We start from the raw sequence: 23,033 nt of genomic DNA, 5'->3' as shown, positions 1-23,033 counted from the left end.
AAATTGACCCTATTTACACCTCATTAACACACATTCCTGTTCTTTTTGTGAACGATTCATCAGTGCACATTATTCCAAATAAGAAAAAAACTTCCAATCAATACCCAATAGATAAAATCAAATAGCAAATGTGTGAGATTACACTTAAAACTAGATAGGTAAGGTTTGTCAAGACAAAGTCTTGTCTAAAAGTTAGTTTTAAAAAGCTAAAGTTTAAAGGATGGCTAGATGGATGGATGGATGGATGGATGGCAGACAGACAGACAGATGATAGATAGAGAGAGAGAGAGAGAGAGAGAGAGAGAGAGAGGGGTAGGTAGGTAGGTAGGTAGGTAGATAGATAGATAGATAGATACATAGATAGATAGATAGATAGATATAAGACCTGTTACGTCTTGGTTTAGGATATTGAAAATATTGGTTAAAACACTTAACCAAGTCTGTAGAATAACAGTATGAAAAATAATAAATAATAATAAAGTAATCATGATGTTAAGTATAGAGTAATTGTAAAAAAAGGAGGCCTCAAATCCTAATGCTTTATGATTTTAGACCAGTTGTGCCTTTAGCCAAATATGTGGAATCAATTTATTTAATCAACATGTTATTTTGGTCTCAGTTCCCTAAAATAGTCCAGATTTATCTAAATGATAGCATATGCATGGTCAAAATTCATTAGAATTCGAGTCTCTTTATTCTAAAGTAAATTCTCCTCAAAACAAATGTAATACCTTATTCATATGTGCAATTTGCCATGGCTGTTATTGCGCTGGTTTGATTGGGTTGGTAAGGCACATCGCACAGATATGACATCATGTGGACATAATCCATGTGGTTTCAGTGGCTCTGTAGCTTAACCCGGTCCTCAACCAGTTTTTCTATTGAGAAGAGTGTTGGTATGGATTACAGACTTCCTATGAGATAGAATCTAGTGAGAGAGATCCCAAAAGAAGATGTTAGGCAGAACGTTAGCCTCAGTCACCAGTCACTTTAATTATATGGAACACAGATTAAATTAAAGTGAATGGTAACTGAGACCAACATTCTGCCTAACATCTCCTGTTCTGTTCCACAGAAGAAAGAAAGTCATACAGGTGTGGCACAACATCAGGGTGAGTAAATGATGACAGCGTTTTCATTTTTGGTAAAACTATCCCTTTAAAAGCTTGAAATTAGTTTTGTAGACAAATGTAAATTGTGCTTACATGCTAATTTTGTTCAGTAATACCACACCATTTTTTTTTTTTTGTAGTTCCTCTAAAGCATTCTTTGGAGTTCCGGAAGTTGCATTGCAGAACACAAAGAGTGCCGTGTCTTTGATTCTTTTTCATTTGATGAGTAACATGCACACAGCATATGCATGTTAAAAAAGTTTTACAATATATGTTCACTTTGTAAATATTTAATAAATGTGTGATAGAACTGTAAACAGTTCTGCAGGATATTTATGTGAGGGTTTAAAGTACACATGGAGATGTAATTATATCTTGGCACTATATAAAGTTATTTTATAATGTTACTCTTCTCATAAGTTGGTTTCAAGAGAATATACCAAAAGCAGTTAACGGTTTTAACAAGACGTGTGTAAAACTTTATTGCTTTCGTTAACAATATACATAGCATGGGAATTAAGCCTTTTGGTCAAAATTCTGTAGTTTTTCAGTCATATTGGAGATTAAGAGGAAGCTGTTGGAAGGCAGGCTGTTTTCGCACATGGTTCAGTTGCTTCACCCGAAACTGAGTTAAATTCCACCCTTTCTCTTTTCACATCATATTTGAGTGCTAGCGTTTACCATGCTCTAGGCAACAACTCAGGTGGCAAAAATGGATTTTGGATGTGTGAATGCAACCCCTTGACTCTCTTGCTATGCTAATTAGCCAACTGGGGCCAAATAAATTGAATCCCCAAAGAATCACTACAAATCACTACAGACGAGATCTCACTACAGATGAGATTGTGCTCTAGGAGGATATAAAAGAGACTGTTGCCATTTTTCCTGCCTTATGTGTTTAACACTGATGTCAGTAGTTAAAGTTTGAGTGGCGTGGCATGAATCATCAGTCATCATTATGCATGATGTGTGTTTAACCTTGGCCACGGAGGCTGACAGACAGACAGACAGGGTGACATGTGGAGAGCACCTTGCCCAGGAATGTGAACACGGATGGAAGATGAGGAGAAGAAGTTCAGTGTTAGGTCACTGTTGATCCAGGTGCTGCTGAAAACTGCTCTGTAAAAGAACTCTGATGTTGAACTACCTCAGTTTGAAAGCAAGAGGTGAACTCAATAGAAGTATCCCATTCATTTTTTTCTCATAAAACGAGCTTTGAGATTGTAAAACGATGGTATATGCCTCTATAGAAGCCACAATTTAGTGTGATTTCAACTTAATTTTTTGAAAAATGTGTTTTGATTACACAATTCCTGGTGAAGAACTACACCACCCATGAATCCTTAAAAGAGTTATCAACTGAGCAGAGAATTCACTGTTACCATGGAAACGGAAATTGGTGCAATGGTGGCCCACTCCCATGACGATGCACTGCTAATGACATAATCGAGACGTTTTGCCTGTACTCTCAAACTACTTATATTTTGGTATAGATAAATATTTTGTAATAAACTTAAATATTTTGTTTATATTTTTTTACATTTAGTTTACAATGACTATATACGGCATATTATAATCATTGACTATAAGTCAATAGTTTTTATTTTGTACCATCAAATCTGATTCAATTACGTCATTTGCAGTGCTTAATGGGATTGTATTTTAACTCAATAATGTCTTGTTTCTTCATCTTTTTTTTCAATTTTCATTTGCTTTTTTGCTTCAATCAAAGTTCAGAATGACAATAGTTTTGTCAGAATTCAATGTTGTGTATCAGTCCTCCCAAATGCAGCCACTGGTTGTGCTTGTTTAAGCAAATGGTGTATTAAATAGCTGTTTGTCTGTACTCCAGGGTGCTTGAGATATTGTTTTGAGTGGCAGGGATTGGACCGTCATCATTTTCGGTCAGACATATAAATTTTGGCTTGTATTTGTATGCAATTCATAATGCTCACAGGCCCCAAACAAAAAAGGACCATGATGGATTTGTATTTTTTCAAACTGGTGTTGCTGAAAATGTTCCCAGACTTAAAAACAATAGCTGCCTCAAAGTTCAATTTCGACCCATTTTATTTACCACTGAAATGTCCAGTACTGTACATTATATTAGTAGGCCTGTAGGTTTTACCGCTTCTGTATTGCTTAACTAAAAGTTTATTACAAACTAGAGTTTGTAAATGTTCTGAAGAAATTGTGAGTTTTGCCCATTTTATATGTCTAGGGTCCATCCTTCAATGTAAGTCTATGGTATTTTTGTGCCCATTATAGCTTCCACAAATCCAGAAGTCTGTTCTCTTAAAAATAAGCGCAGGAGGAGGGAAGAATATGTTTTAAAGGGGTAATGAAATGCTCTTTTGTTTATAGTTTTATAGTCACCAAAACAGTCATAATTTAGTAATATATTATCATTTTCCACCCTCTTTCTGGCCCTCTGTCTGAACGCTCGGTTTTGGCCTCAGCTCCTCCTTTAAATGTCAACGTAAACTGTTCTGATTGGCTAACTTTGTGCAGCCCCTCTAATACAGCCATATTTGAAATTAAATTGGCAGAGAATGAACAACCCCACAATATTAAAAAACTTCATTTCAGGGTCCAGTAGTGTTTTTAACTGCCCCATATCCTTCAGTGACAATTCCTTGGCCAAGCTTGATTCGTTTATGATTGGTTCACAAGCAATCCACGCTGATATCAGTCGACAAAACATGCAGTCCGCGCTGAAATACGCTAAAGACAAATCCACATGACACACATTCATAGTCTAAAGCACTCTGAAGACGCACACATCCAGTTTACAGTATAATCGCCAGAAACACATAAAAACGGTCAAAGACATCCATCTAGTGTGTGTGTACATACACCATCAATTAAAAATATCACAGCTGGGCGAAAGAACAGTTTGTTGAGCAGTTTATGCACAAAACAACAAGAAGCAGAGCAGTAGGCCTATATCCTGCTCTCTCACTCTCTCTTTACGAACTGACCCCCCAGTGGGCGGGGCCAAGGGTGCGATGATGTAAAGTAGGCGTTGATGTTTTTGCTGTAGAGGCATGAATTAATGAGTACCCATTGTGACATCACTAATATACGGATGCAGAGAAGGAGGCATTTTTGCAGCTTGGTTTCAGTAAATGCTTTTATTGCATTGGGGAATAAGTTTTGAGTTCTGAAATTTACAGTTTGTTTTTATAGTAGAAAGACCTCTTATATGTCAAATATCAAGGAACATTTGATTCCTCATGACATGACCCCTTCAAAACAATTGCAAAACACTCCACTTATCTTCGTAAATGAACACTAATTGTACCATCGCAGGCCACGGCAGCGACTCGGAGAGCGACGCCCCCCAGAGGAAGATGCCGGATGTGCGTAAGGATGACATGCTGGTGCGGCGAACCTCCTGCAATGAGCCACGGACTGCCGTTCCATTCAACCAGTACTTGCCCAACAAGAGCAACCAGAGTTCATTTATACCAATGCCAGCGCGACACCTGCGTGCCGACAGAGAGGACAACCGCAAGAGCTGGAGTAATGCAACCTCACCTGTTGGAGGAGAGAGACCCTTCAGGTAAATCAATTTTGTCACTCTGGTGAATTCATAAAAGGATTGATTTTCCATTTAGTGTTTAATGAAGGTAAGATTGTTATTAAGGGTTCTGTCTATCTATCTATCTATCTATCTATCAATCTATCTATCTATCTGTCTGTCTGTCTATCTTATATGTTTTTATATTATATATTTATAGCTGTAAAATTTCCACATATTACTGTAAATTAAAAACATAAATTATCTGTTTATATTATTTATATATAAATTATTATAATACTATGATGATGTGTATGTATATATTTACAATATATATATATATATATATATATATATATATATATATATATATATAATATATATACTGTATATAATGTATATATTAACAATGTATATTATTTATATATTTTTTCATTGAATTCTTAAAAAATGACGACATTTTTTTATTTTTTTGGAAATCAATGAAAAATAGAATGATATCTTTAGTGTTTATTTCAGCAGGAAACCGACGCGAGACATACAATGAGCCACGTAAATGTTGGCAGAGTAGCGAGTTTCTATGAGACAGGGTTGGCTGTTTTTTTTTTTTTTTTTTTATAGATGACAATATACAGTAGTGCATACAGTTTACTGCGCAGTGTTCCATTCCGAACATTGCCTCTGTAGATTTTTGCCAAATTGTAAGCACACATGATGTAATGTTTGTTTTCCTTTTTATCTTCCCTTCCTATTGTGACATAACACTTCCCTTTCCATTTCCCCTTCCTGCATTTCCCTGCCATCACGTGTTTCTGTCTTTTGTGTCATTGTCTTGCTCATGTATGTTGTTTTTGGGGGTGTGTCACTGTTGTTGTGTGCTGTAGTGGGATTGACTCCCTTTCATCAGAAGAGTCCTGTAAAAAGTGTGTGGTAACAGGAAATGATGTTCACTATATAGACTTGGAACCAGTAGATACTGATACTCACCCTAAAAAGACTATAGTGCTTCCTCAAAATGAGCTTCCCTCCAGTGACCCTGAATCAAATAATCCACAACTCAGTGACCCTCAGACTAGATCCCCCTCTCTTTCCAAAAACCACCTCCACCCTTCTGTACCACCCCACCCTCAAGAGCAGAGCCACTCAGACTGTAAGAAGATGGAGAAGGAGGAAATGGAGAGAGATGGACAGGTCACGGTTAACCAAACCTCTCAAAACATCAGTGATTCCCTTCAGAGCGACGTTGAGATGTTCCATAATCAGACTGCTGGAAATGATGCCAGGTGCCCAGACTTCCCCTCCACTATGCCAACATACAAAACAGCTACACGACCCCGATTTTACACTGGACTATTATGCACTATAAACAGGTTTTTAGATTGCGATGTAGATTACATAGCATTTTAAAATGTGTAATCAGGTTACTTTTTATGAATTGCATTACACAGTCCTGTTGATTACATTACCTACAGTATCAGCCAATGACCATAACTAGTGCGTAAATGTACTGATTATGCTCCTAAATTAAAAAAAAAGACTGATAGATTATCAGTCTTCCATCTTGAGTAGCATAGTGTTAGTTTTTCGTGACCCTGTAAGTACATTTGTTTTACTCAGCGACAGACAAATAGAGTTGCTGTTTGATTTTATGTTTACTAATGTTTATTTAAAGGAATATTCTGTGTTTAATACAAGTTAAGCTCATTCGACAGCATTTGTGACAATGTTGATTACCACAAAAATATTTTTGACTTGTCCCTCCGTTTCTTTAAAAAGAGCAAAAATGGAGGTTACAGTAAGGCACTTACAATGAACTTGAATGCGACAAATTTTTAGAGGTTTTAAAGGCAGAAATGTGAATTTGATCATTTTATAAAAGCACTTACATTAATTATTTAGTTAAAACTGTGTATTATTTGAGCTACAAAGTTGTTTAAATCACCATTTTTGTGGCAGACTACTAAATGACCAGGATTACAGGGTTATGCCGTCAAATTTGTAAAAGTTGTAAAGTTCTGTATAACTTCACAAAGAAGATGTTAGTGAGTGATTTTATCACACAAAACGGCTTTACCGCTTGATGTCGCTAATCTCTGTACTGTGAAGTCTCTAGTGGGCGTTTCTACTACTGTCGCTCTAACGTTATTGGTGGATTGCATGTCTGGCCAAGTCTTTTGAAAATCTGATCACAGATGAGGCATTTGCCAGTGAACCAAAGATATCACCCTACTCTGACAAGGATTCAGTTTTCTTGCTCCTAAACATGCGTATTTTGCAGGGGGGAGTGTTTTTATGTAACCTGCTGCAGTGCTCAATGCACCATATCATTAGTAAGATGAACGATCTATCAATGTACAAATCAAACTCACTCAGACTGCCGACAGTTTCTTTTCCATGCATTGTTTTTATTATATCCATGCATGTGGTTACAGAATAATCAAACAGAACAGTGAAATTGCTCACAGAAACTTCTCTGTCTCGCCTGCACTTGACTCCATTATCTCAAAGGAGAAGGGTGACGTGAGCCCCAGTGAACACCGTCTTCACTCCTATTTGTTGTCGCTCCCGAAAGTCACTCCTCATTTGCATAAAGTTAAACTTTTCTCAGCTTTGTCGTGTCGCTCGCCACGCCCACATCTAGTCGCCATAGGTCGTTGTCGCTCGTGTCGCCGGAAGTCGCCAGCTCTCATTGAAAATGAATGAGAACTAGTCGTTTTGTCACTGGAAGTCGCTGCATGTGTCTACGGGGCTTTAGTCATTTGAAATCAGTTCAAGATAACCGTCGAATCGTGCACAGTAAGACCAGGAATGTTTATTAAGAAAGTAAATAGTGTCAATTTTGATGTTACTTTTTGGCTGACGTTACCAAGGTCACTTAAGTTTCAAACAACAAGTTCTGGCGATGTTTTTAGAAAGGGAATTAGTCCTCCCAAAGTGCTTCCAAAATAACTGCAAACTCTTGGAACACCCACTTCCACAATCCAATCAGTTCCTAGTTGATAAAATTAAGTCCCGCCCTATTTTGTTGACTTGAAATATGTAAAAAGTCCTTTTACATATAAAGATAACAGTAGTTTTTATAGCAATCCGGTGGGAACCTGCTACCATGTTTACTGTTTGACAACAAATGTAGCTTCTTTTGATGTCACTTTCTCAAGCGTTCTTGTTGCTGTGTCTAAACGCCAGTGTTTGAGTCTGTCCTCCTCGGAGGAGTCTTGTATTGTTTTTGGGATCAGAACTGAAGATCAGAGAAAAAAGAACATGCACATTTATGTTCTTTTTCTTTTATGTTTGGAGTTGTTCTATGAAATCAGGGTCTTGAAGGGCCAGTTTTGGCACATTTGCCTGACTCTGACTGTCAGGTGAAACAAAAGCCAGACAAGTTTGGGTTCCAGTCCCACGCCAGGCATCTGCTGTTTGTAATGTTTGGGGTTGATGTAGGTCAGTGTGAATGAGCTTCAATGACATGCCAATGAATGCCTTTGGTTCTGGTAGCTCAGATTTACATGGTGGGCTGAGACAGGGTGGTCCTGACTGTGTTTGTTTCATAAAGAGCTTTGGCAGATGATCGTCTGGCTCTAAAGGGATATATTTTATTTAATATTTAAAATACAGTATTTTAAATAATTTTTGTTCATCAAAATTTAGATGCATCAAGAATCGTTTTGGAATCAGATTGTGTCTCCCTGAATCCAAATCGAATGTTGAGGTGTCTAAAGATTCCCACCCTTAGAAAACCTACCTTCCCAATGCCTCGGAACAACAAGGTTAGCGGTTCACAATGGCCATTGTATCAGCTTACAGATAGGACACATACTGTAACCATACATCAACACAAACACACACACGAATGTATACACTATTGAGGAAAGACTTTAAATGCTGCACTGAGTACTTTCCAATTGTGTGTGTTTATGAAAATAGTCGCTCATACAGGCACACAAGGAACAGGCGACCCACCCAGAGGAAGATGGGGAATGTGCAGATTTCCTGTGTTCAGCCATGAACTGGCCTGATCTGAGCTTGGCTTGGCACTGTCAGGAATGTGTTAGAACATTGTAGCCCTACAGAAGGTGGACAAAATAATAGATTCACCATATGGAAAACTTTGAGGTAACCAAGTCACCATTACACATGTAGCTTCAAATGTGAGACATGTTCGTTTCAGTACAATTAACAGTCAACTAAGGCAAGCATCACATTTACTATTGCTCATACTTAAGGTAAGGGATTGAACAAACCCCTATGAACAAACGTCATTGATGTTTATGGGAAATTCCTTCTTCATCCATGAAAGAACTGGATAATTTGTATTCTGGAAGAAAGGTGCAGTATTTTTCCCAGATACTCTTCAGGGGACTTGAATGACAGCATTTCAAACAGGTTTGAATGTATTTTGAAGCCAAATGGTGACCCTATTACTCAATAAGTACTTTATATCAGTATATTTCATGGTGCTTCTGTTATTTTGCCTACCCACTGGATATTATATGGAGGTTACACAATCAGAAACAATTCAAAAGTTTGGAGGAATTTATTGGTCAGACACTTTCTATTCTATTTCTATTTTATTCTGTTCAATTGCATCAAAATGTATCCACAGCGAAGTGCATTCAAGGTACTCATTATTGGACAACGTGTGTTCTCTGGAATTCAAACCCATGACCTTGGCATTGCTAGTATTATGCTTTACCCATTGAGCTACAGGAATAAGTCCATGTTGCATAATGAAATAAGCCCTTCCAGTAATGTGAACTGTTTCCTGCCAATTTGGTCAGGGTTCCTATGATCATGAAAAACCTGAAAATATGTGAGAATTTTAAAATTGTTATTTTCAAATGATTAAAATAATCAAAATCAATTAATGGGAATTTCTATAATAAATGTACATTTTCTAGAGCCCATGTGTGAGAGTTTCTAGGCTTTTATAAACACTGTATTCTCACGTCTGATTGTTTTAATCATGATGTAACACTACAGGTCAAGCACTAATTACATAAAAACATTCGATGTGAGTCAGATCTGAATGTGGTGAAGGGATAATATTTTTGTTCATAGCTAGAAAAAGTAGAGAGGAAACAGCAGGAATTTCGGTCCCAACCCTGTTCTTACACACCCACTTTAATTATTGGATTTTTTGCTGATAGATGAATTGTATATGTATGTGTGAGCTTCAAGAAAATATTTTTTCAATGGTTTCAGTAGGGTTAAAAGTCACTTGTCTGTGTACAAGATTATTTATGTATTTTGTAAAAAAAATAATAGGGGAATGTGTTTCCGTTTATAGGTTGGTGCAAAGGTGACGGTTCAGCAGAATAGATGAAATAGAGTGAAGTTAAGCATAAATAAGAAAACTTATGATGATAAAATGCCTGTTACATCACCATTATTGGTTTTCCTATGGGAGAATTCACTTTAAAAAAGACAAACTTAAGGCCAAGCCATGGCATGTCCTCAGATCTGTATCATTTTTGTTTTGTGTCTTTGCCAACCAATCAACCCATGACTGTCGGTATCTTTAATGATCAGAACACTACCAAAACATTCTTAAAAGTCAACACGAAATCAAAATTGACCATATTTACTTGCTTAAAACACATGGTGTTTTTGTGCATGATTCATTAATGCATGTTATTCCGAAGAACAAAAATGTATGTCGTTGTAATCTTTCATCAAATTTTAATAACTCCATGTGTAATGCTCCATGTGAGGCTGCGCAAACTATTGGTTAATGTTAACCAATAGCCAAATAGCTATAGGCTATAGGCTATTGCTGTAGGTAATGAAGCTTTTTAAAAATCTTACTCATAGTTAACACATTTATTTAAAGGTATAGTTCACCCAACAAATGTGAGTGGTTAACAAAATTTTGAAGTTCAATGCAAAAGCACATCAAGGCAGCATAAAAGTAATCCATATGACTCCAGTGGTTTAATCCAAGTCTTCAGAAGTGATATGATAGGTGTGAGTGAGAAACTCAATATAATATTTTAGTCCTTTTTTACTGTGAATCTCCACTTTCACATTCTTCTTCTTTGTTTTTGGCGATTCACATTCTTTGCACATATTGCCACCTACTGGGCAGTGAGGAGAATTTATAGTAAAAAAGGACTTAAATATTGATCTGTTTCTCACCCACACCTATCATGTCACTTCAGAAGACATGGATTTAACAACTAGAGTCTTATGGATTACTTTTATGCTGCCTTTATGTGCTATTTGTAGCTTCAAAGGTCTGGTCATTCACTTGCATTGTGAGGAACAACAGAGCTTAAGTATTCATCTAAAAAACTTCATTTGTGTTCAGCAGAAGAAAGGAAGTCATGCACATCTGAGATGGCATGAGGGTGAGTAAATGATGAGAGAATTTTCATTTTTGGGTGAACTATTCTTTTAATGCCAGTTAATGTATGGTAGGCCTACATGGAGCACTCTTGCAGATTTATTTTGATTCATTTAGAAAGAATGTGCTGAAAAAGTATTTTAGGATGTGGAAAGGCTTAAACTTTATACAGGATCCCTTCACAAATACAGTTACAGTCCAACCTAAGCTCTTGTTTTGTTTTCAGTGGAGACTCTCAGCTCTATTTCTGTTTCCTTTGGTCTCTTCTGCTGGACGGATTTGCAGCAAACTCAAGACATATTTACATTTATGAGGAATACTCTGGGCTTTATAATTGGTTTGTTTTTTGGGTGGCCTGTATTTTCAGTGTCTGTGTGTTTCTTGTGGTGAGACCGCAGGCTACTTTCACTGACACACATCTCAGTGCTTTAAAGAGCTGAAACCATTTGTTGTTGGCTAGATCTATTTCTTTTAGGTTGTTCTCCTCTTCTTTAAGAATCTTAATGACCATGTGATAAGTGAATAGTGATTTGATGTGGTTAATATGATAGGTTATACACCATGGCATGGATTTAATAGAGATACATTGAAATTGTAATACTGCTTTCTGGTGCCCTCTTTTGTCCATGCATGTGTGTTATAACATTTGTATTGTAGCTTCATCAGGGCTGCCAGAGTACACAAAAATACTGAACATGTATGTGTGATTCTTCATTAACTGTTAAAACAGCTTAGAAAATATCTAAGAAACTTTTGAGACTTGAGTTCAGAATCATGGTTCTACACTTTACCATTATGGTTCCCTACATTTCAGAGCTTAATCATATTTAACACAGACAGTACTGTGGTGTTGCGGTGACAGATGGTTACACCAAAGACATGACATGGCGTGAATTTGAATTTTTGTTTACTGAGAAAGTCCACATTGCCATTTTAGCTAATATAGAGAGAATGTGGAAACACAGAATATCAACATTTACCTTTTTCCCCTGAAAACATTGTACTGTTTTATGTATTTCTAATCTTAAAATATGTCATCAAGTATAGCACATATTTTTATTTTTTATTTATATAATTTTAAATTCAATTTGTGGGATTGCTTGGACATGGTACTTATCGGATAAAAATCATATCCTCAATATTCTAAATTACATTCATTCAGTAAGCTTTCTTTATTCATTTTGAAATCATTGCTGATCATCAGTGTCCTCATAAATCATTGTGTCTGTGCTCTTTTGTCTCGCTTGTTGTAGATTCAGCCGCTCATCTAGTGTGTTTGATGATCCTGAGTAAGTGATTCTAATCTGTCTGAAACACGCTTGTGCGGATGCATTTTCACACTCACGGTGCTTAATGTCTGCATGCAGCCAGCTGTGCATTCGGCACTTGGTTTTGGTACCAAACACAACTTTGCAATGTGGCTGTATTACTTAATGTAACCTCTTTGTCCTCAATCTGTATTTATGTAAAAAGTGAAGAATCACTGGTATTGGTCTACTAATGTGACCTTTTAATACTTATGTTTACTAAAGCACTTATGTCTAAAATAGATTTTACTGAATATGCTATTCATTTTCTAAATGGAACCTCTGTATTTTCTTTTACGTATTGAAAATGTATTCGTTTTTCCTTTTGAAACTGTAATTTGGAAGTCGTCTCAGAAAGTCTTTTTTTTTTTATTCTTCTTGCCTTTTTCTTTGGATGCATGGCTTATGGGCTGCACAACCTGCCTATTTACAAATGCTCACAATAGCGGTGGTTATTTACTGGTTGCTGAATAATTTCCCTTGCCTTTCCAAAGTTAACTATAGTAATTTCATGTTATAAAACAATTAACCTAAGGCAGTAAATTTGTGAATTTCTGCTCTCTCTATGACAGGAGTGTGAGTATGTTTGACATGAGGAGTGATGAAGACTCCATGTTGCCACCACACTGTCAAGTTCGACATGAGCTGATGCACAATCAGTACAACAGGATGAAAGAGGAAGAAGACCATTGGCAGGATGTAAGTGTTTTCATTACCTGTACTGTTTGATGTCAGCCCTGATAATGTTTGTTGTGTTGGTGTGACAAAGCCAATATAATGTTATATCAGGATCTGGCCAGGTGGAAGAGTCGCAGGAGGAGTGTGTCTCAGGACCTGATCAAGAAAGAGGAGGAGAGGAAGATGGTGGAGAGATTATTGAGTGGAGATGAAGGATCACAGAGAAGGAAGAGCATCAAGACATACAGAGAGATAGTAGAGGAGAAGTATGTCCATCTTTTTTCAAAGACATATCTAGGGAACAAAATATCTTAAAGACTTTGGGGTGGGCTCTTTTGATTTGGGCAAGTAAGCAACCAGCCAGAACACCCTAGCAACCACCTAACATCACCCTAGCAACCACCCAGTACACCCTAACAACTGTTTAGCAACATAGCCATTTTGCAATGCCTTAGCGGACTTCTGGACCCTATCAACCACATAGCAACACCTTATCAACCACCCAGTACACCTAGCAAAGCCCTAGCAAGCAACCAGTGCACCCTAGCAACCGCATAGCAATCCCCAAGCAAACATCTAGCAACATAGCCAAATTGCAATGCCTTAGTGGCCTTCTAGAAAAACCCCAGCAAGCACCCAGTACAACCTAACAACCACTTAGCAACACCCTAGCAAGCACCCGGAATACCCTAGCATCCACATAGCAACACCCAAGCAACCACCCAGATCACCCTAGCATTGTGACTGCGAGTTTTGCGTTGCACTTATGTTTTTCAGAAAATGAAAAAATAATTGAGCATATAACTAAGATGCCACTTTATTAAAACATTTTTTAATACTAAATTTGTTTTACCTTTTTAAAATTCATATTTTTATACTCCTTGGCATTATCACTATTGACTAATGCAGTAATGTGCCAGGAAGGAATATTCTGTTTTTTTTTTTTTTTACCTGATGTCTAGGTATCTGTATGTAAACATAACGTGTATATGAACATGAAGTGGGATGTGTTGCATATTTAATAATTAATTTGCAGTACTGCCTGCCAGCTAAACTTGGATTACATATGGTTCCATTATAATTGCAAATTGAGGAATTTTTTCATTTTTTATATCCCAGAATATTTCACTTCAAGCACAAGTCTCATTTTCTCTTTTGTTTCTTTCTCTCCACTAGGGAGCGTCGCGAGCGAGAGCTGCATGAAGCATATCAGAACGCCCGAACGCCAGAGGAAGCTGCAGCTGTGCTACAGCGCTATGCCCAACGCTTCACCATCAGCGAGGCCGTTCTAGAGCGCATCAAACTCCCCAAGCTGTTGGAGAGGAGTGTGTCGGCCAACCCCACCTGTCTCGACTCCCTCCCCACCTCCTTAGACATCTCTGCTTTCAGCTCCACATCGAACCCGCTGCAGTACCTGCGGCAGCAGTCACTCCCCGTTCCCAAGTTCACATCCATGGTTGAGGCTCGGGTGACGGGATACAATTTAGAGCAGGGAATCATGAGGGATACAGAGGGCATTTCAGGTCCAGTTCGTTCACACGTGACAGCACCCTCACTGGGTCCAAAACAGAATAGACAAAGCAGAAGTGGCAACACTGGTAAAAGGACAGCAAAGGTACAAACAAAATGTCATGTTCACCACTGTCTTTCTCCATGCAGACTAGGGTTGGTATGACATTTTAGTGCCACGTAAAAAAAATTAAAAATCTGAGAAGATTTTGAGAATATTAGTAATGGTTTGATTTTTTTTTAAAACATGTTACTTTAATAATATTATGACTTTATTCTCGTAATGCTACGACTTTATTCTCTGAATTTTTACTTTAAAAAAAAAAATGTTTTTATCCCCTTTTCTCCCCAATTTGAAATGTCCAATTCCCACTACTTAATAGGTCCTCGTGGTGACGCGGTTACTCATCTCAATCCGGTTGGCGGAGGACAAGTCTGCCTCCGCTTCTGAGACTGTCAATCCGTGCATCTTATCATGTGGCTCGCTGTGCGTGACACCGGAGACTCATAGCATGTGGAGGCTCATGCTACTCTCCACCAGACACGCACAACTTACCACACACCCCATTGAGAGCGTGAACCACTAATCGTGACCACGAGGAGGTTACCCTATGTGACTCTACCCTCTCTAGCAACCGGGCCAATTTGGTTGCTTAGGAGACCTGGCTGGAATCACTCAGCACACCCTGGATTCGAACTCACGACTTCAGGGGTGGTAGTCAATGTCAATACTTGCTGAGCTACACAGACCCCTTGTAAAAGTCTTTTTATGAGATTATTCTGGAAACGTTACGGTTAATTCGTAATGTTACGACATTATACTCAAATTCTTACTCTTGTTTTTATTTTAACATGGCACTAAAATGCCGTCTTAGGTTGGGATTTGAGAATTTAAAAAAAAGGAGCCTGAACCGAATGATTTTTCATGACGGTTCCGTTAGTGATTCTTGAACTTCTGGATTCTTTCACTTATGCGGATGATTGGCCTTTGCTTTTGGACAAAATTACGAATGTTATATTTTTAATATATCAGCTGTTTCATATCGACAGCAATGCTTTTGGAGAGAAAATGGACTTTTACTTAAAGGAATAGTTCACCCCAAAATGAAAAATCTTTCATCACTTACTCACCTTAATGCCATCCTAGATGTGTATGACTTGCTTTCTTCTGCTGAACACAAATGAAGATTTTTAGAAGAATATCTCAGCTCTGTAGGTCCATACACTGCAAGTCAACAGGGTCCAAAACTTTGAAACTCCAAAAAGCACATAAAGGCAGCATAAAAGTAATCTAAACGATTCCAGTGTTTAAATCCATATCTTCAGGAGTGACATGATGGTGTGGATGAGAATCAGATCAATCTTTAAGTCCTTTTTTACCATAAATCTCCTCTCTGCCTAGTGATATGGTGGTGATATGCACGAAAAATGTGAATCGCCAAAAATAAAAAAACATTAAGAACTTTAAGGAGAGAACAGCGCTTAGTAGGGCTGTTTGAAAGTGACCATTTATAGTAAAAAAAAAAAAAGGTCTGTTTCTTACCCACAGCTATCATATCACTTCAGAAGACGTGGATTTAACCACTGGAGTCTAATGGATTACTTATATACTGATTTTATACTTTTTTGAGCTTCAGAGTTCTGTCCACCATTCACTTGCATTGTATGAACAAACAGAGCTGAGATATTCTTCTAAAAATCTTTATTTGTGTTCAGCAGAAGAAATTAAGTCATACACATCTGGGATGGCATGAGGGTGAGTAAATGATGAGAGAATTTTCATTTTTGGGTGAACTATCCCTTGAAGACTCCTGCTTCTCAGAAGAATTCAGTAATCCCAGCAATCCTTTAAAGTTTCAGAACACTGTTTAAAACTGTGCTCAAATTTGCCAAGATACCAAAGTCGGCAACCAGAAGTCAGTGATTTCAATATGAACTCAAATATTTCTCATCCTCCTGAGCAAGAATAAAGTGGTTCCGAAAGCATCAACAATAGTTATATGTTGCCCTCTGCTGGCTGGAATGATTAATGTGGGTGTTAAAGTGGGAGTGTGCTGAATAGGGCCTTGTGTTCTGAACTGGCTGTATGAATGTATGGATGGGCTGTCTCTGGGTTAAGTGGTTCTTATGGGGACAAAAAGAATCACCAGACCAGCCCATCTTAAACACCCACTCATTTAAACACCCAAATCACAGTGATTTATTTGAGCTCTCTAAACATGTCTGTTAAACTAGATTGGATTTTATAGGATTTGTTTTATTTTATGCCATGCATTCATATTCATGCCTTTTTTTTCAGACCTCTATGGTGTTGTTTTTGTCCTACTCAAATTTTTACAAATCCAAACCATATACAGTACATACCATATGTAATTAAAATCTGTTTGTGGGAAATGCACCACAGTTTGAATTATTTTTTCTCAATTATTTGGGATGCAACGTGACTGTATCTTCGTACGTAAAGTGCAGTGGCATCTACAGTTGTCTAAATTCTGTTATATTCTATTACTATACCAACCGATGTAAAAATACCAGATTGTAAGGAAGTTTGTAGACAGGAAACAGGAGGACACAGGAAACGTGAGGTTGAAACTCAAGGTAAGACTTTAATTCAGTAAACGCAAATTGGCTCTTCAGCGTAACATTTAGGCATAGCACACACTCTCTCCCCCGTCTCAGGCGTGGTCGCTCTTTATCGCTCTCCCCACTGCTTTCTGCAACTAGAAACAAGTGTTAGACATTATCAGACTCAGGTGTGTGCACCCTTACCGCTTTCTCTCTCTCCGGACGGACGCTCGACCACGCCCCCGTTGCCACACAGATGTGATTTTATCACTACATAATGACAGCGTGGACAGTCAGTCCTAAAGATCAGATTTGAAAAACAAATCAGAAATGTATGTGCAGTGTGAACAAAGCCTTTCTGTCTCTCAGGTGGATGAAATGACACAAGTGAATGGAGAGAGGAAGGATGACATCTGTGGCATTGAGGAGGAGGAACAACCACAGAGAGACAGAGAGGAGGAGGAACATTATCTGCAGTTCTTTCCTTCTCCCTCCCAGCACACAGAGATCATACAGACTGATGTGTCAGGAGTTCAGCCCATGGACACTCTCTCGTCCACACACACACCCAAGCCAGATCGCTGGGAGGAAGATAGAGAGATGACAGAGGTAAGAAGGGATCCGGAATGGCTCGAGAAATCAGCCATGTGCGGCGCTAGGGTTGGGCTACAGGGGCTTAAGCCCTGAATGAATTCAGTAAAGCCCTGAATGAATTCAGTAAAGCCCTGAATGTATTTATCATCTTGTAGTGATGTCAAAAGTACCAGTGTTTTGGTATCAAGTTGATACTTAATATAAATATATTTTAATGATAAGTAATACAGTGTAATACCTTCATTTTTTATTTTATTTTTTACATTTTGTTATATTGCAGCCTTATGCTAAAATGCTTTAAATAATTTTTTTCCACATCAGTCTATACTCCATACCCCATAATGACAAAGCAAAAACTAGATTTTTGATAACTTTGCAAATTTATAAAAAGAAAAAACTTAAATATCACATTGACATAAGTATTCAGACCCTTTGCTATGACACTTGAAACTTAGCTCAGGTGCATCCAGTTTCTCTGGGTCTTCTTTGAGATGTTTCTACACATTGATTGGAGTTCACCTGTGGCAAATTCAATTGATTGGACATGATTTGGAAAGGCACACACCTGTCTATATAAGGTCTCACAGCTGAAAATGCATATCAGAGCCAAAACCAAGCCATGAGGTTAAAGGAACTGCCTGCAGAGCTCAGAGACAGGATTGTGTCGAGTCACAGATCTGGGAAAGGCTATAAAAATGTTTAGGCTGCATTGAAGGTACAGCACAGCAGCCTCCATAATTCATAAATGGAAGAAGTTTGGAACAACCAGGACTCTTCCTAGAGTAATCAGGGGAGAAGGGCCTTGGTAAGAGAGGTGACCAAGAACCCGATGGTCACTCTGGTTGAGGTCCACAGATCATGTATGGAGATGGGAGAAACTTGCAGAAGGACAACCATCACTGCAACACTCCACCGATCTGGGCTTTATGGCAGAGTGGCCAGACAGAAGCCTCTTCTCAGTGCAAGACACATGAAAGCCCGCTTGGAATTTGCAAAATAATCACCTAAAAGACTCTCAGACTGTGAGAAACAAGATTATCTGGTCTGATGAAACGAAGATTGAACTGTTTGGCCTCAATTCCAAGTATCATATCTGGAGGAAACCAGGCACCGCTCATCACCTGCACAATACCATCCCAATGGTGAAGCATGGTGGTGGTAGCATCATGCTGTGGGGCTGTTTTTCAGCGGCAGGTACTGGGGGACTGGTCAGGGTTGAAGGAAAGCTGAATGCAGCAAAATACAGAGATATCCTTAATGAAAACCTGGTCCAGAATGCTCAGGACCTCAGACTGGGATGAAGGTTCACCTTACAACAGGACAATGACCCATAGCACACAGCCAAGACAACACAAGAGTGGCTTAGGGACATCTCTGTGAATGTCCTTGAGTGGCCCAGCCAGAGACCAGACTTGAACCCAATCGAACATCTCTGTAGAGACCTGAAAATGGCTGTCCACTGACGATCCCCATCCAACCTGACAGAGGTTGAGAGGATCTGCAGAGAAGAATGGCAGAAAATCTCCAAATCCAGGTGTGCAAAGCTTGTCGCATCATACCCGAAAAGACTTGAGGCTGTAATCGATGCCACAGGTGCTTCAACTAAGTACTGAGTTAAGGGTCTGAATACTTATGTCAGTGTGATATTTCAGTTTTTTCTTTTTAATACATTTGCAAAGTTATTAAAAATCTGTTTTTTGCTTTGTCATTATGGGGAAAGGAGTGCAGATTAATGTGGATTTTTTTTTTTTTTTTTTTTTTAAAGCATTTTAGCATAAGGCTGCAACATTACAAAATGTGAAAAAAATGAAGGGGTCTGAATACTTTCTGAATGCACTGTATATACAGTATTTAAAAGTTAAAGATACCGGTCTTTCTACAGAATAATACCAAATACAGATGCAATTCAGTACCAATACACTGTCTTATTGGAGGCTGTTTCCAGTATGTGCACGCATGCAAGAAGAGCCCTCGCGACTTCATATTTTAGTATCGACTTGATATAGAACGTTACACTATGACCATGCGCTACACAGACGCATTTTGCTGTCGCGCATCGTCTCCGTGTTTACATCGGCTTGATTTTTTTTGCTCGCGTGGGCCCCATAGTGGCCTGTCCCCCTGGGCACATGCCCATAAAACCCATTGGATGATCCGCCCCTGTGTTTGGAAAGGGAACAGTGTTTATTGTGAAAAGTGGTATATAAATACATTTAAATTAAAGTTATCTTCAGGTTTATACAACTAACAGCACAGATAATGTTTTCCAGATATTAATGTAATAATTTATTTTGCTGTTAGTACAATGACAATGTAAAAGCTAATTATTTAATTTTACAAATAGCGTGCTGTCTTTAAAACATCATGCTTACTATTTGTCTCGCACAGTAGTCTTTATACATTAAAATATATAGCTGTCTTCATATTTTAGAAAGGGGGCTCCTCGCATGGGGATCATCATATTTTGGGGTCCTTGACATAAAAAAAACTCATCCTAGACCTTTTTGTCCATATGCTGTAAACTCATGTTATCAGGCTAAAGCAAATGTATGGAGAGTTTACCGACTGTGTGTAGCAGTTGAATACATTCAGGAAGTCTTACTATGTGTTATTGTTTGCAGATGGACAAAAGAGGGACAATCCCGCTGGTCGGGGACGCCCCTATGTCCCCCAAAGTGTTGGAGCCCAAAACAGATGAGACTGTAGCAGGTCGGTCAGCTTTTATTTGGTAAATGGACATCTACAGACAAATACAGAAATGCTTCATGCAATTGCAAACTGCTTTTTCACAATTTTGTATAGTAAATTCAGGTTGTTATGGAATCAATTTATTTGTCTAATGAGACAAGCCAATAATGTTCTAAGGCATTTCAACATAATTTTAGCGAATGAAATACTTGGTCATTAATTCATGATTTAAGATTTTTTTAAACAGTTTATTATACAAATTATACATTTTTCCAATTATTGTGTGCTGTAGGTTTGTATATCATCATGTCTCATTTCATGTAAATTCTGTTTGGCAATGGCAAAATGTTTCTTTACAGATCAAGGGCAGTTCTCTGAAGATCAAACATGTATGATCACAGATCCAACTGAAGTGAACCAGAGTGAGTCTGTACAGGATGTGATTCAGTCTGGCACCTCTGATACACAGGTTAGTCTGTTTGTGAACTGGATTTTATTTGTGCTTACTTAAAAACACAAGCAAACAAATTTGATAATTTCTTATTGTTCATAGCAGCTCATATTTAACAATGAAATTATCTGATTTGGTTTTGGTTGTAGGTCAATACACAAGCAAATGAGTCCATGCAGAAATCATCAAATCATTCAGCAGCATCCATCATATCATCATTTAGAACCACACCAGTGGGTGGCGCTCCAATAACAGGTGAGTCCCATTATATATTATAATTTCCAACAATGACCTAGCGGCGGTTTCCCCAAAATTCTGTTCTCCCACTAGATAAATGCAGCCAAGAGTAAAACTCTCTTATCTACCCATTTTTGGGCCGTTGTTTAGAGCTGTCAGCCAGTGCCCAGTTTACATCGTTGTCCAGTAACCCTACGTTGCGCAGAGATTTCTTCACCCCATCAGAGCTTTATACTGTACTGTCCCGTCTCATGGAGTCTGCCATTGGCTGCAAGCCAGTTCAAGTTCATGGCCATTATTTTGGTCTAACCCCACATATTCCATCATTGTGGCAAATGGACATGGTAAAATTCATAATGTTGTGTGCAAATCTCAGTAACAAATTTCTGTAATGTAAATGAGCAAATAAACTTGCAATATTTAACTTTCTTGTTAAACAGTCGCCTTCAGCTTGCTCACATGGGTTCTAAATACAATTATTAATTAATTATTTAATTTTATACACAATTTACAATCATATCTAATCAAACTACACAATGATCACTCTAAGACTTTATAGATATTATGGTTTCATTTTCTGTTGCCGCTTTGAAACGATGTGTGTTGTGAAAAGCGCTATACAAATAAAAATGACTTGACATGGGGTTCACAAAAACATGTTTTGTCATACTTAAATGTCCAGCATCAGTTTCAACTTAAGTTCTTGATAGAAGCACAACTGTATCTGTACTTTGCGTGATACAATTTTTTCACAGACTCTTTTCTGCTGTATTTAACAGTGTAAATCTAGCAAATTATTTTATATTTGACATTTTTTATTATTTAATGTCTTAATTGATATGGCAACTTTTTTTCTTTCATTTGATTCTTTATTTCCTTTTGGGTTTACAGTCGTTTGCTATGCAGTTTTAATTTTAAAAAAACATTTAATGGATGCATGAATGTGCAGTAAGTGCCTTGTTTCCTTTTTCCAGATATGGCTGAGAAAGATGGAAATGTAAGTAAAGAATACACATCTATTCATCTATCTGTCCTCTTTTCTAATCTGGGTTGACTTTGGTTTCTGGCTGTTTTTCATCTGGTGATAAATTTTAATTTTTTAATTTTTTAATTTAATTTTAATTTGAGATTTCCACAACACTGAACACAATCAAATGTAATGTTAATCAAATTTATTTGTAATATTTAAATAAAACTTGTAGCTGTTTGGTTTGGTTCAAAGCATAAACTGTCATTTTCATAAAAAAATAAATAAAAAAAAATTCTGAAATGCCTACGGAGAAAATCAATGGGAAAAATATTTCCGGAACCAAAGCCACTGAAAAAGTGGGTGCTCACTGTTGAGATCGGTAGAGAAAATAGTCTTCGGAAACTATAAATATATTCTATACCAGATGGGAAGAGATCAGAATTTCCCTATTCTTTCCTCTCTTTTCTCCTATGTCATATCCTCTCCAGTAGAATAGTTAGACACGACTACCTCAAGAGTAATAGACCTACTTTCTCTCTGTCCACTCCCTTCATCTTTATTTGGTGTTGTTTGGTGCCTCTTCGTACGGCGTGCGTGCGGGTTCGATCATTGCGGACGGTATGGTTAGGTCCCTCCCACAGTGCTGAATCTGGTGAATCGAGGTGAGCACTTTTCTTGGAGCCACGAGGAAGAGTGCAAACGTCAGGAGAGGTGGCAGCGAGAGCAGGAACGCATGCTTCAGGTACAACGGCTTGACTAACCAGAGCCCCGCTTGAGACGGCACTGAGAACTGGATGAGCTTTAAGAGCACAAACTGAGCATGATTAGACTCTACCAATCAACCAGACTGTAGACTAAGTAGCCGTTGATCACTTTTAAGCTTCAAGCTTAAAAGGATAGTTCAGCCAATAATAAAAATCATTTACACACCTTTCTATGACTTTATTCATTCCATGAAACAAATAAGGAGATACAGTATATATATATAGCAGAATGTCCAAGCTGCTGTTTTTTTTTTAAAAGTAAAGTGAATGGTGACCGAGGCTGTCAAGCAAG

General features: G+C 37.9%; 1 protein-coding gene across 4 annotated transcripts in view; it reads left to right on the top strand.

The window, feature by feature from the left end:
- The window catches only part of LOC127417740 (LIM and calponin homology domains-containing protein 1-like), a 117,443-nt gene that overhangs the window by 79,302 nt on the left and 15,108 nt on the right, over nt 1–23,033 (top strand). For 2 of the 4 annotated variants that reach the window (XM_051657932.1, XM_051657930.1), the window contains exons 8-18: nt 4,425–4,677; nt 12,232–12,267; nt 12,858–12,984; nt 13,075–13,229; nt 14,140–14,578; nt 17,407–17,646; nt 20,253–20,340; nt 20,679–20,788; nt 20,920–21,025; nt 21,982–22,004; nt 22,606–22,719. In XM_051657932.1, coding sequence (XP_051513892.1) covers nt 4,425–4,677; nt 12,232–12,267; nt 12,858–12,984; nt 13,075–13,229; nt 14,140–14,578; nt 17,407–17,646; nt 20,253–20,340; nt 20,679–20,788; nt 20,920–21,025; nt 21,982–22,004; nt 22,606–22,719 — 1,691 coding nt within the window. Of the gene's footprint in view, nt 1–4,424; nt 4,678–5,519; nt 5,919–12,231; nt 12,268–12,857; nt 12,985–13,074; nt 13,230–14,139; nt 14,579–17,406; nt 17,647–20,252; nt 20,341–20,678; nt 20,789–20,919; nt 21,026–21,981; nt 22,005–22,605; nt 22,720–23,033 lie in introns of all 4 variants that reach the window. The other 2 variants (XM_051657929.1, XM_051657931.1) reach the window with 2 other exon arrangements.

This window comes from Myxocyprinus asiaticus, chromosome 27, assembly GCF_019703515.2.
Source record: "Myxocyprinus asiaticus isolate MX2 ecotype Aquarium Trade chromosome 27, UBuf_Myxa_2, whole genome shotgun sequence".
NCBI lineage: Eukaryota > Metazoa > Chordata > Actinopteri > Cypriniformes > Catostomidae > Myxocyprinus > Myxocyprinus asiaticus.
The sequence above is the reverse complement of the archived record's forward strand: the minus strand, read 5'-3'. Positions and strand labels throughout refer to the sequence as shown.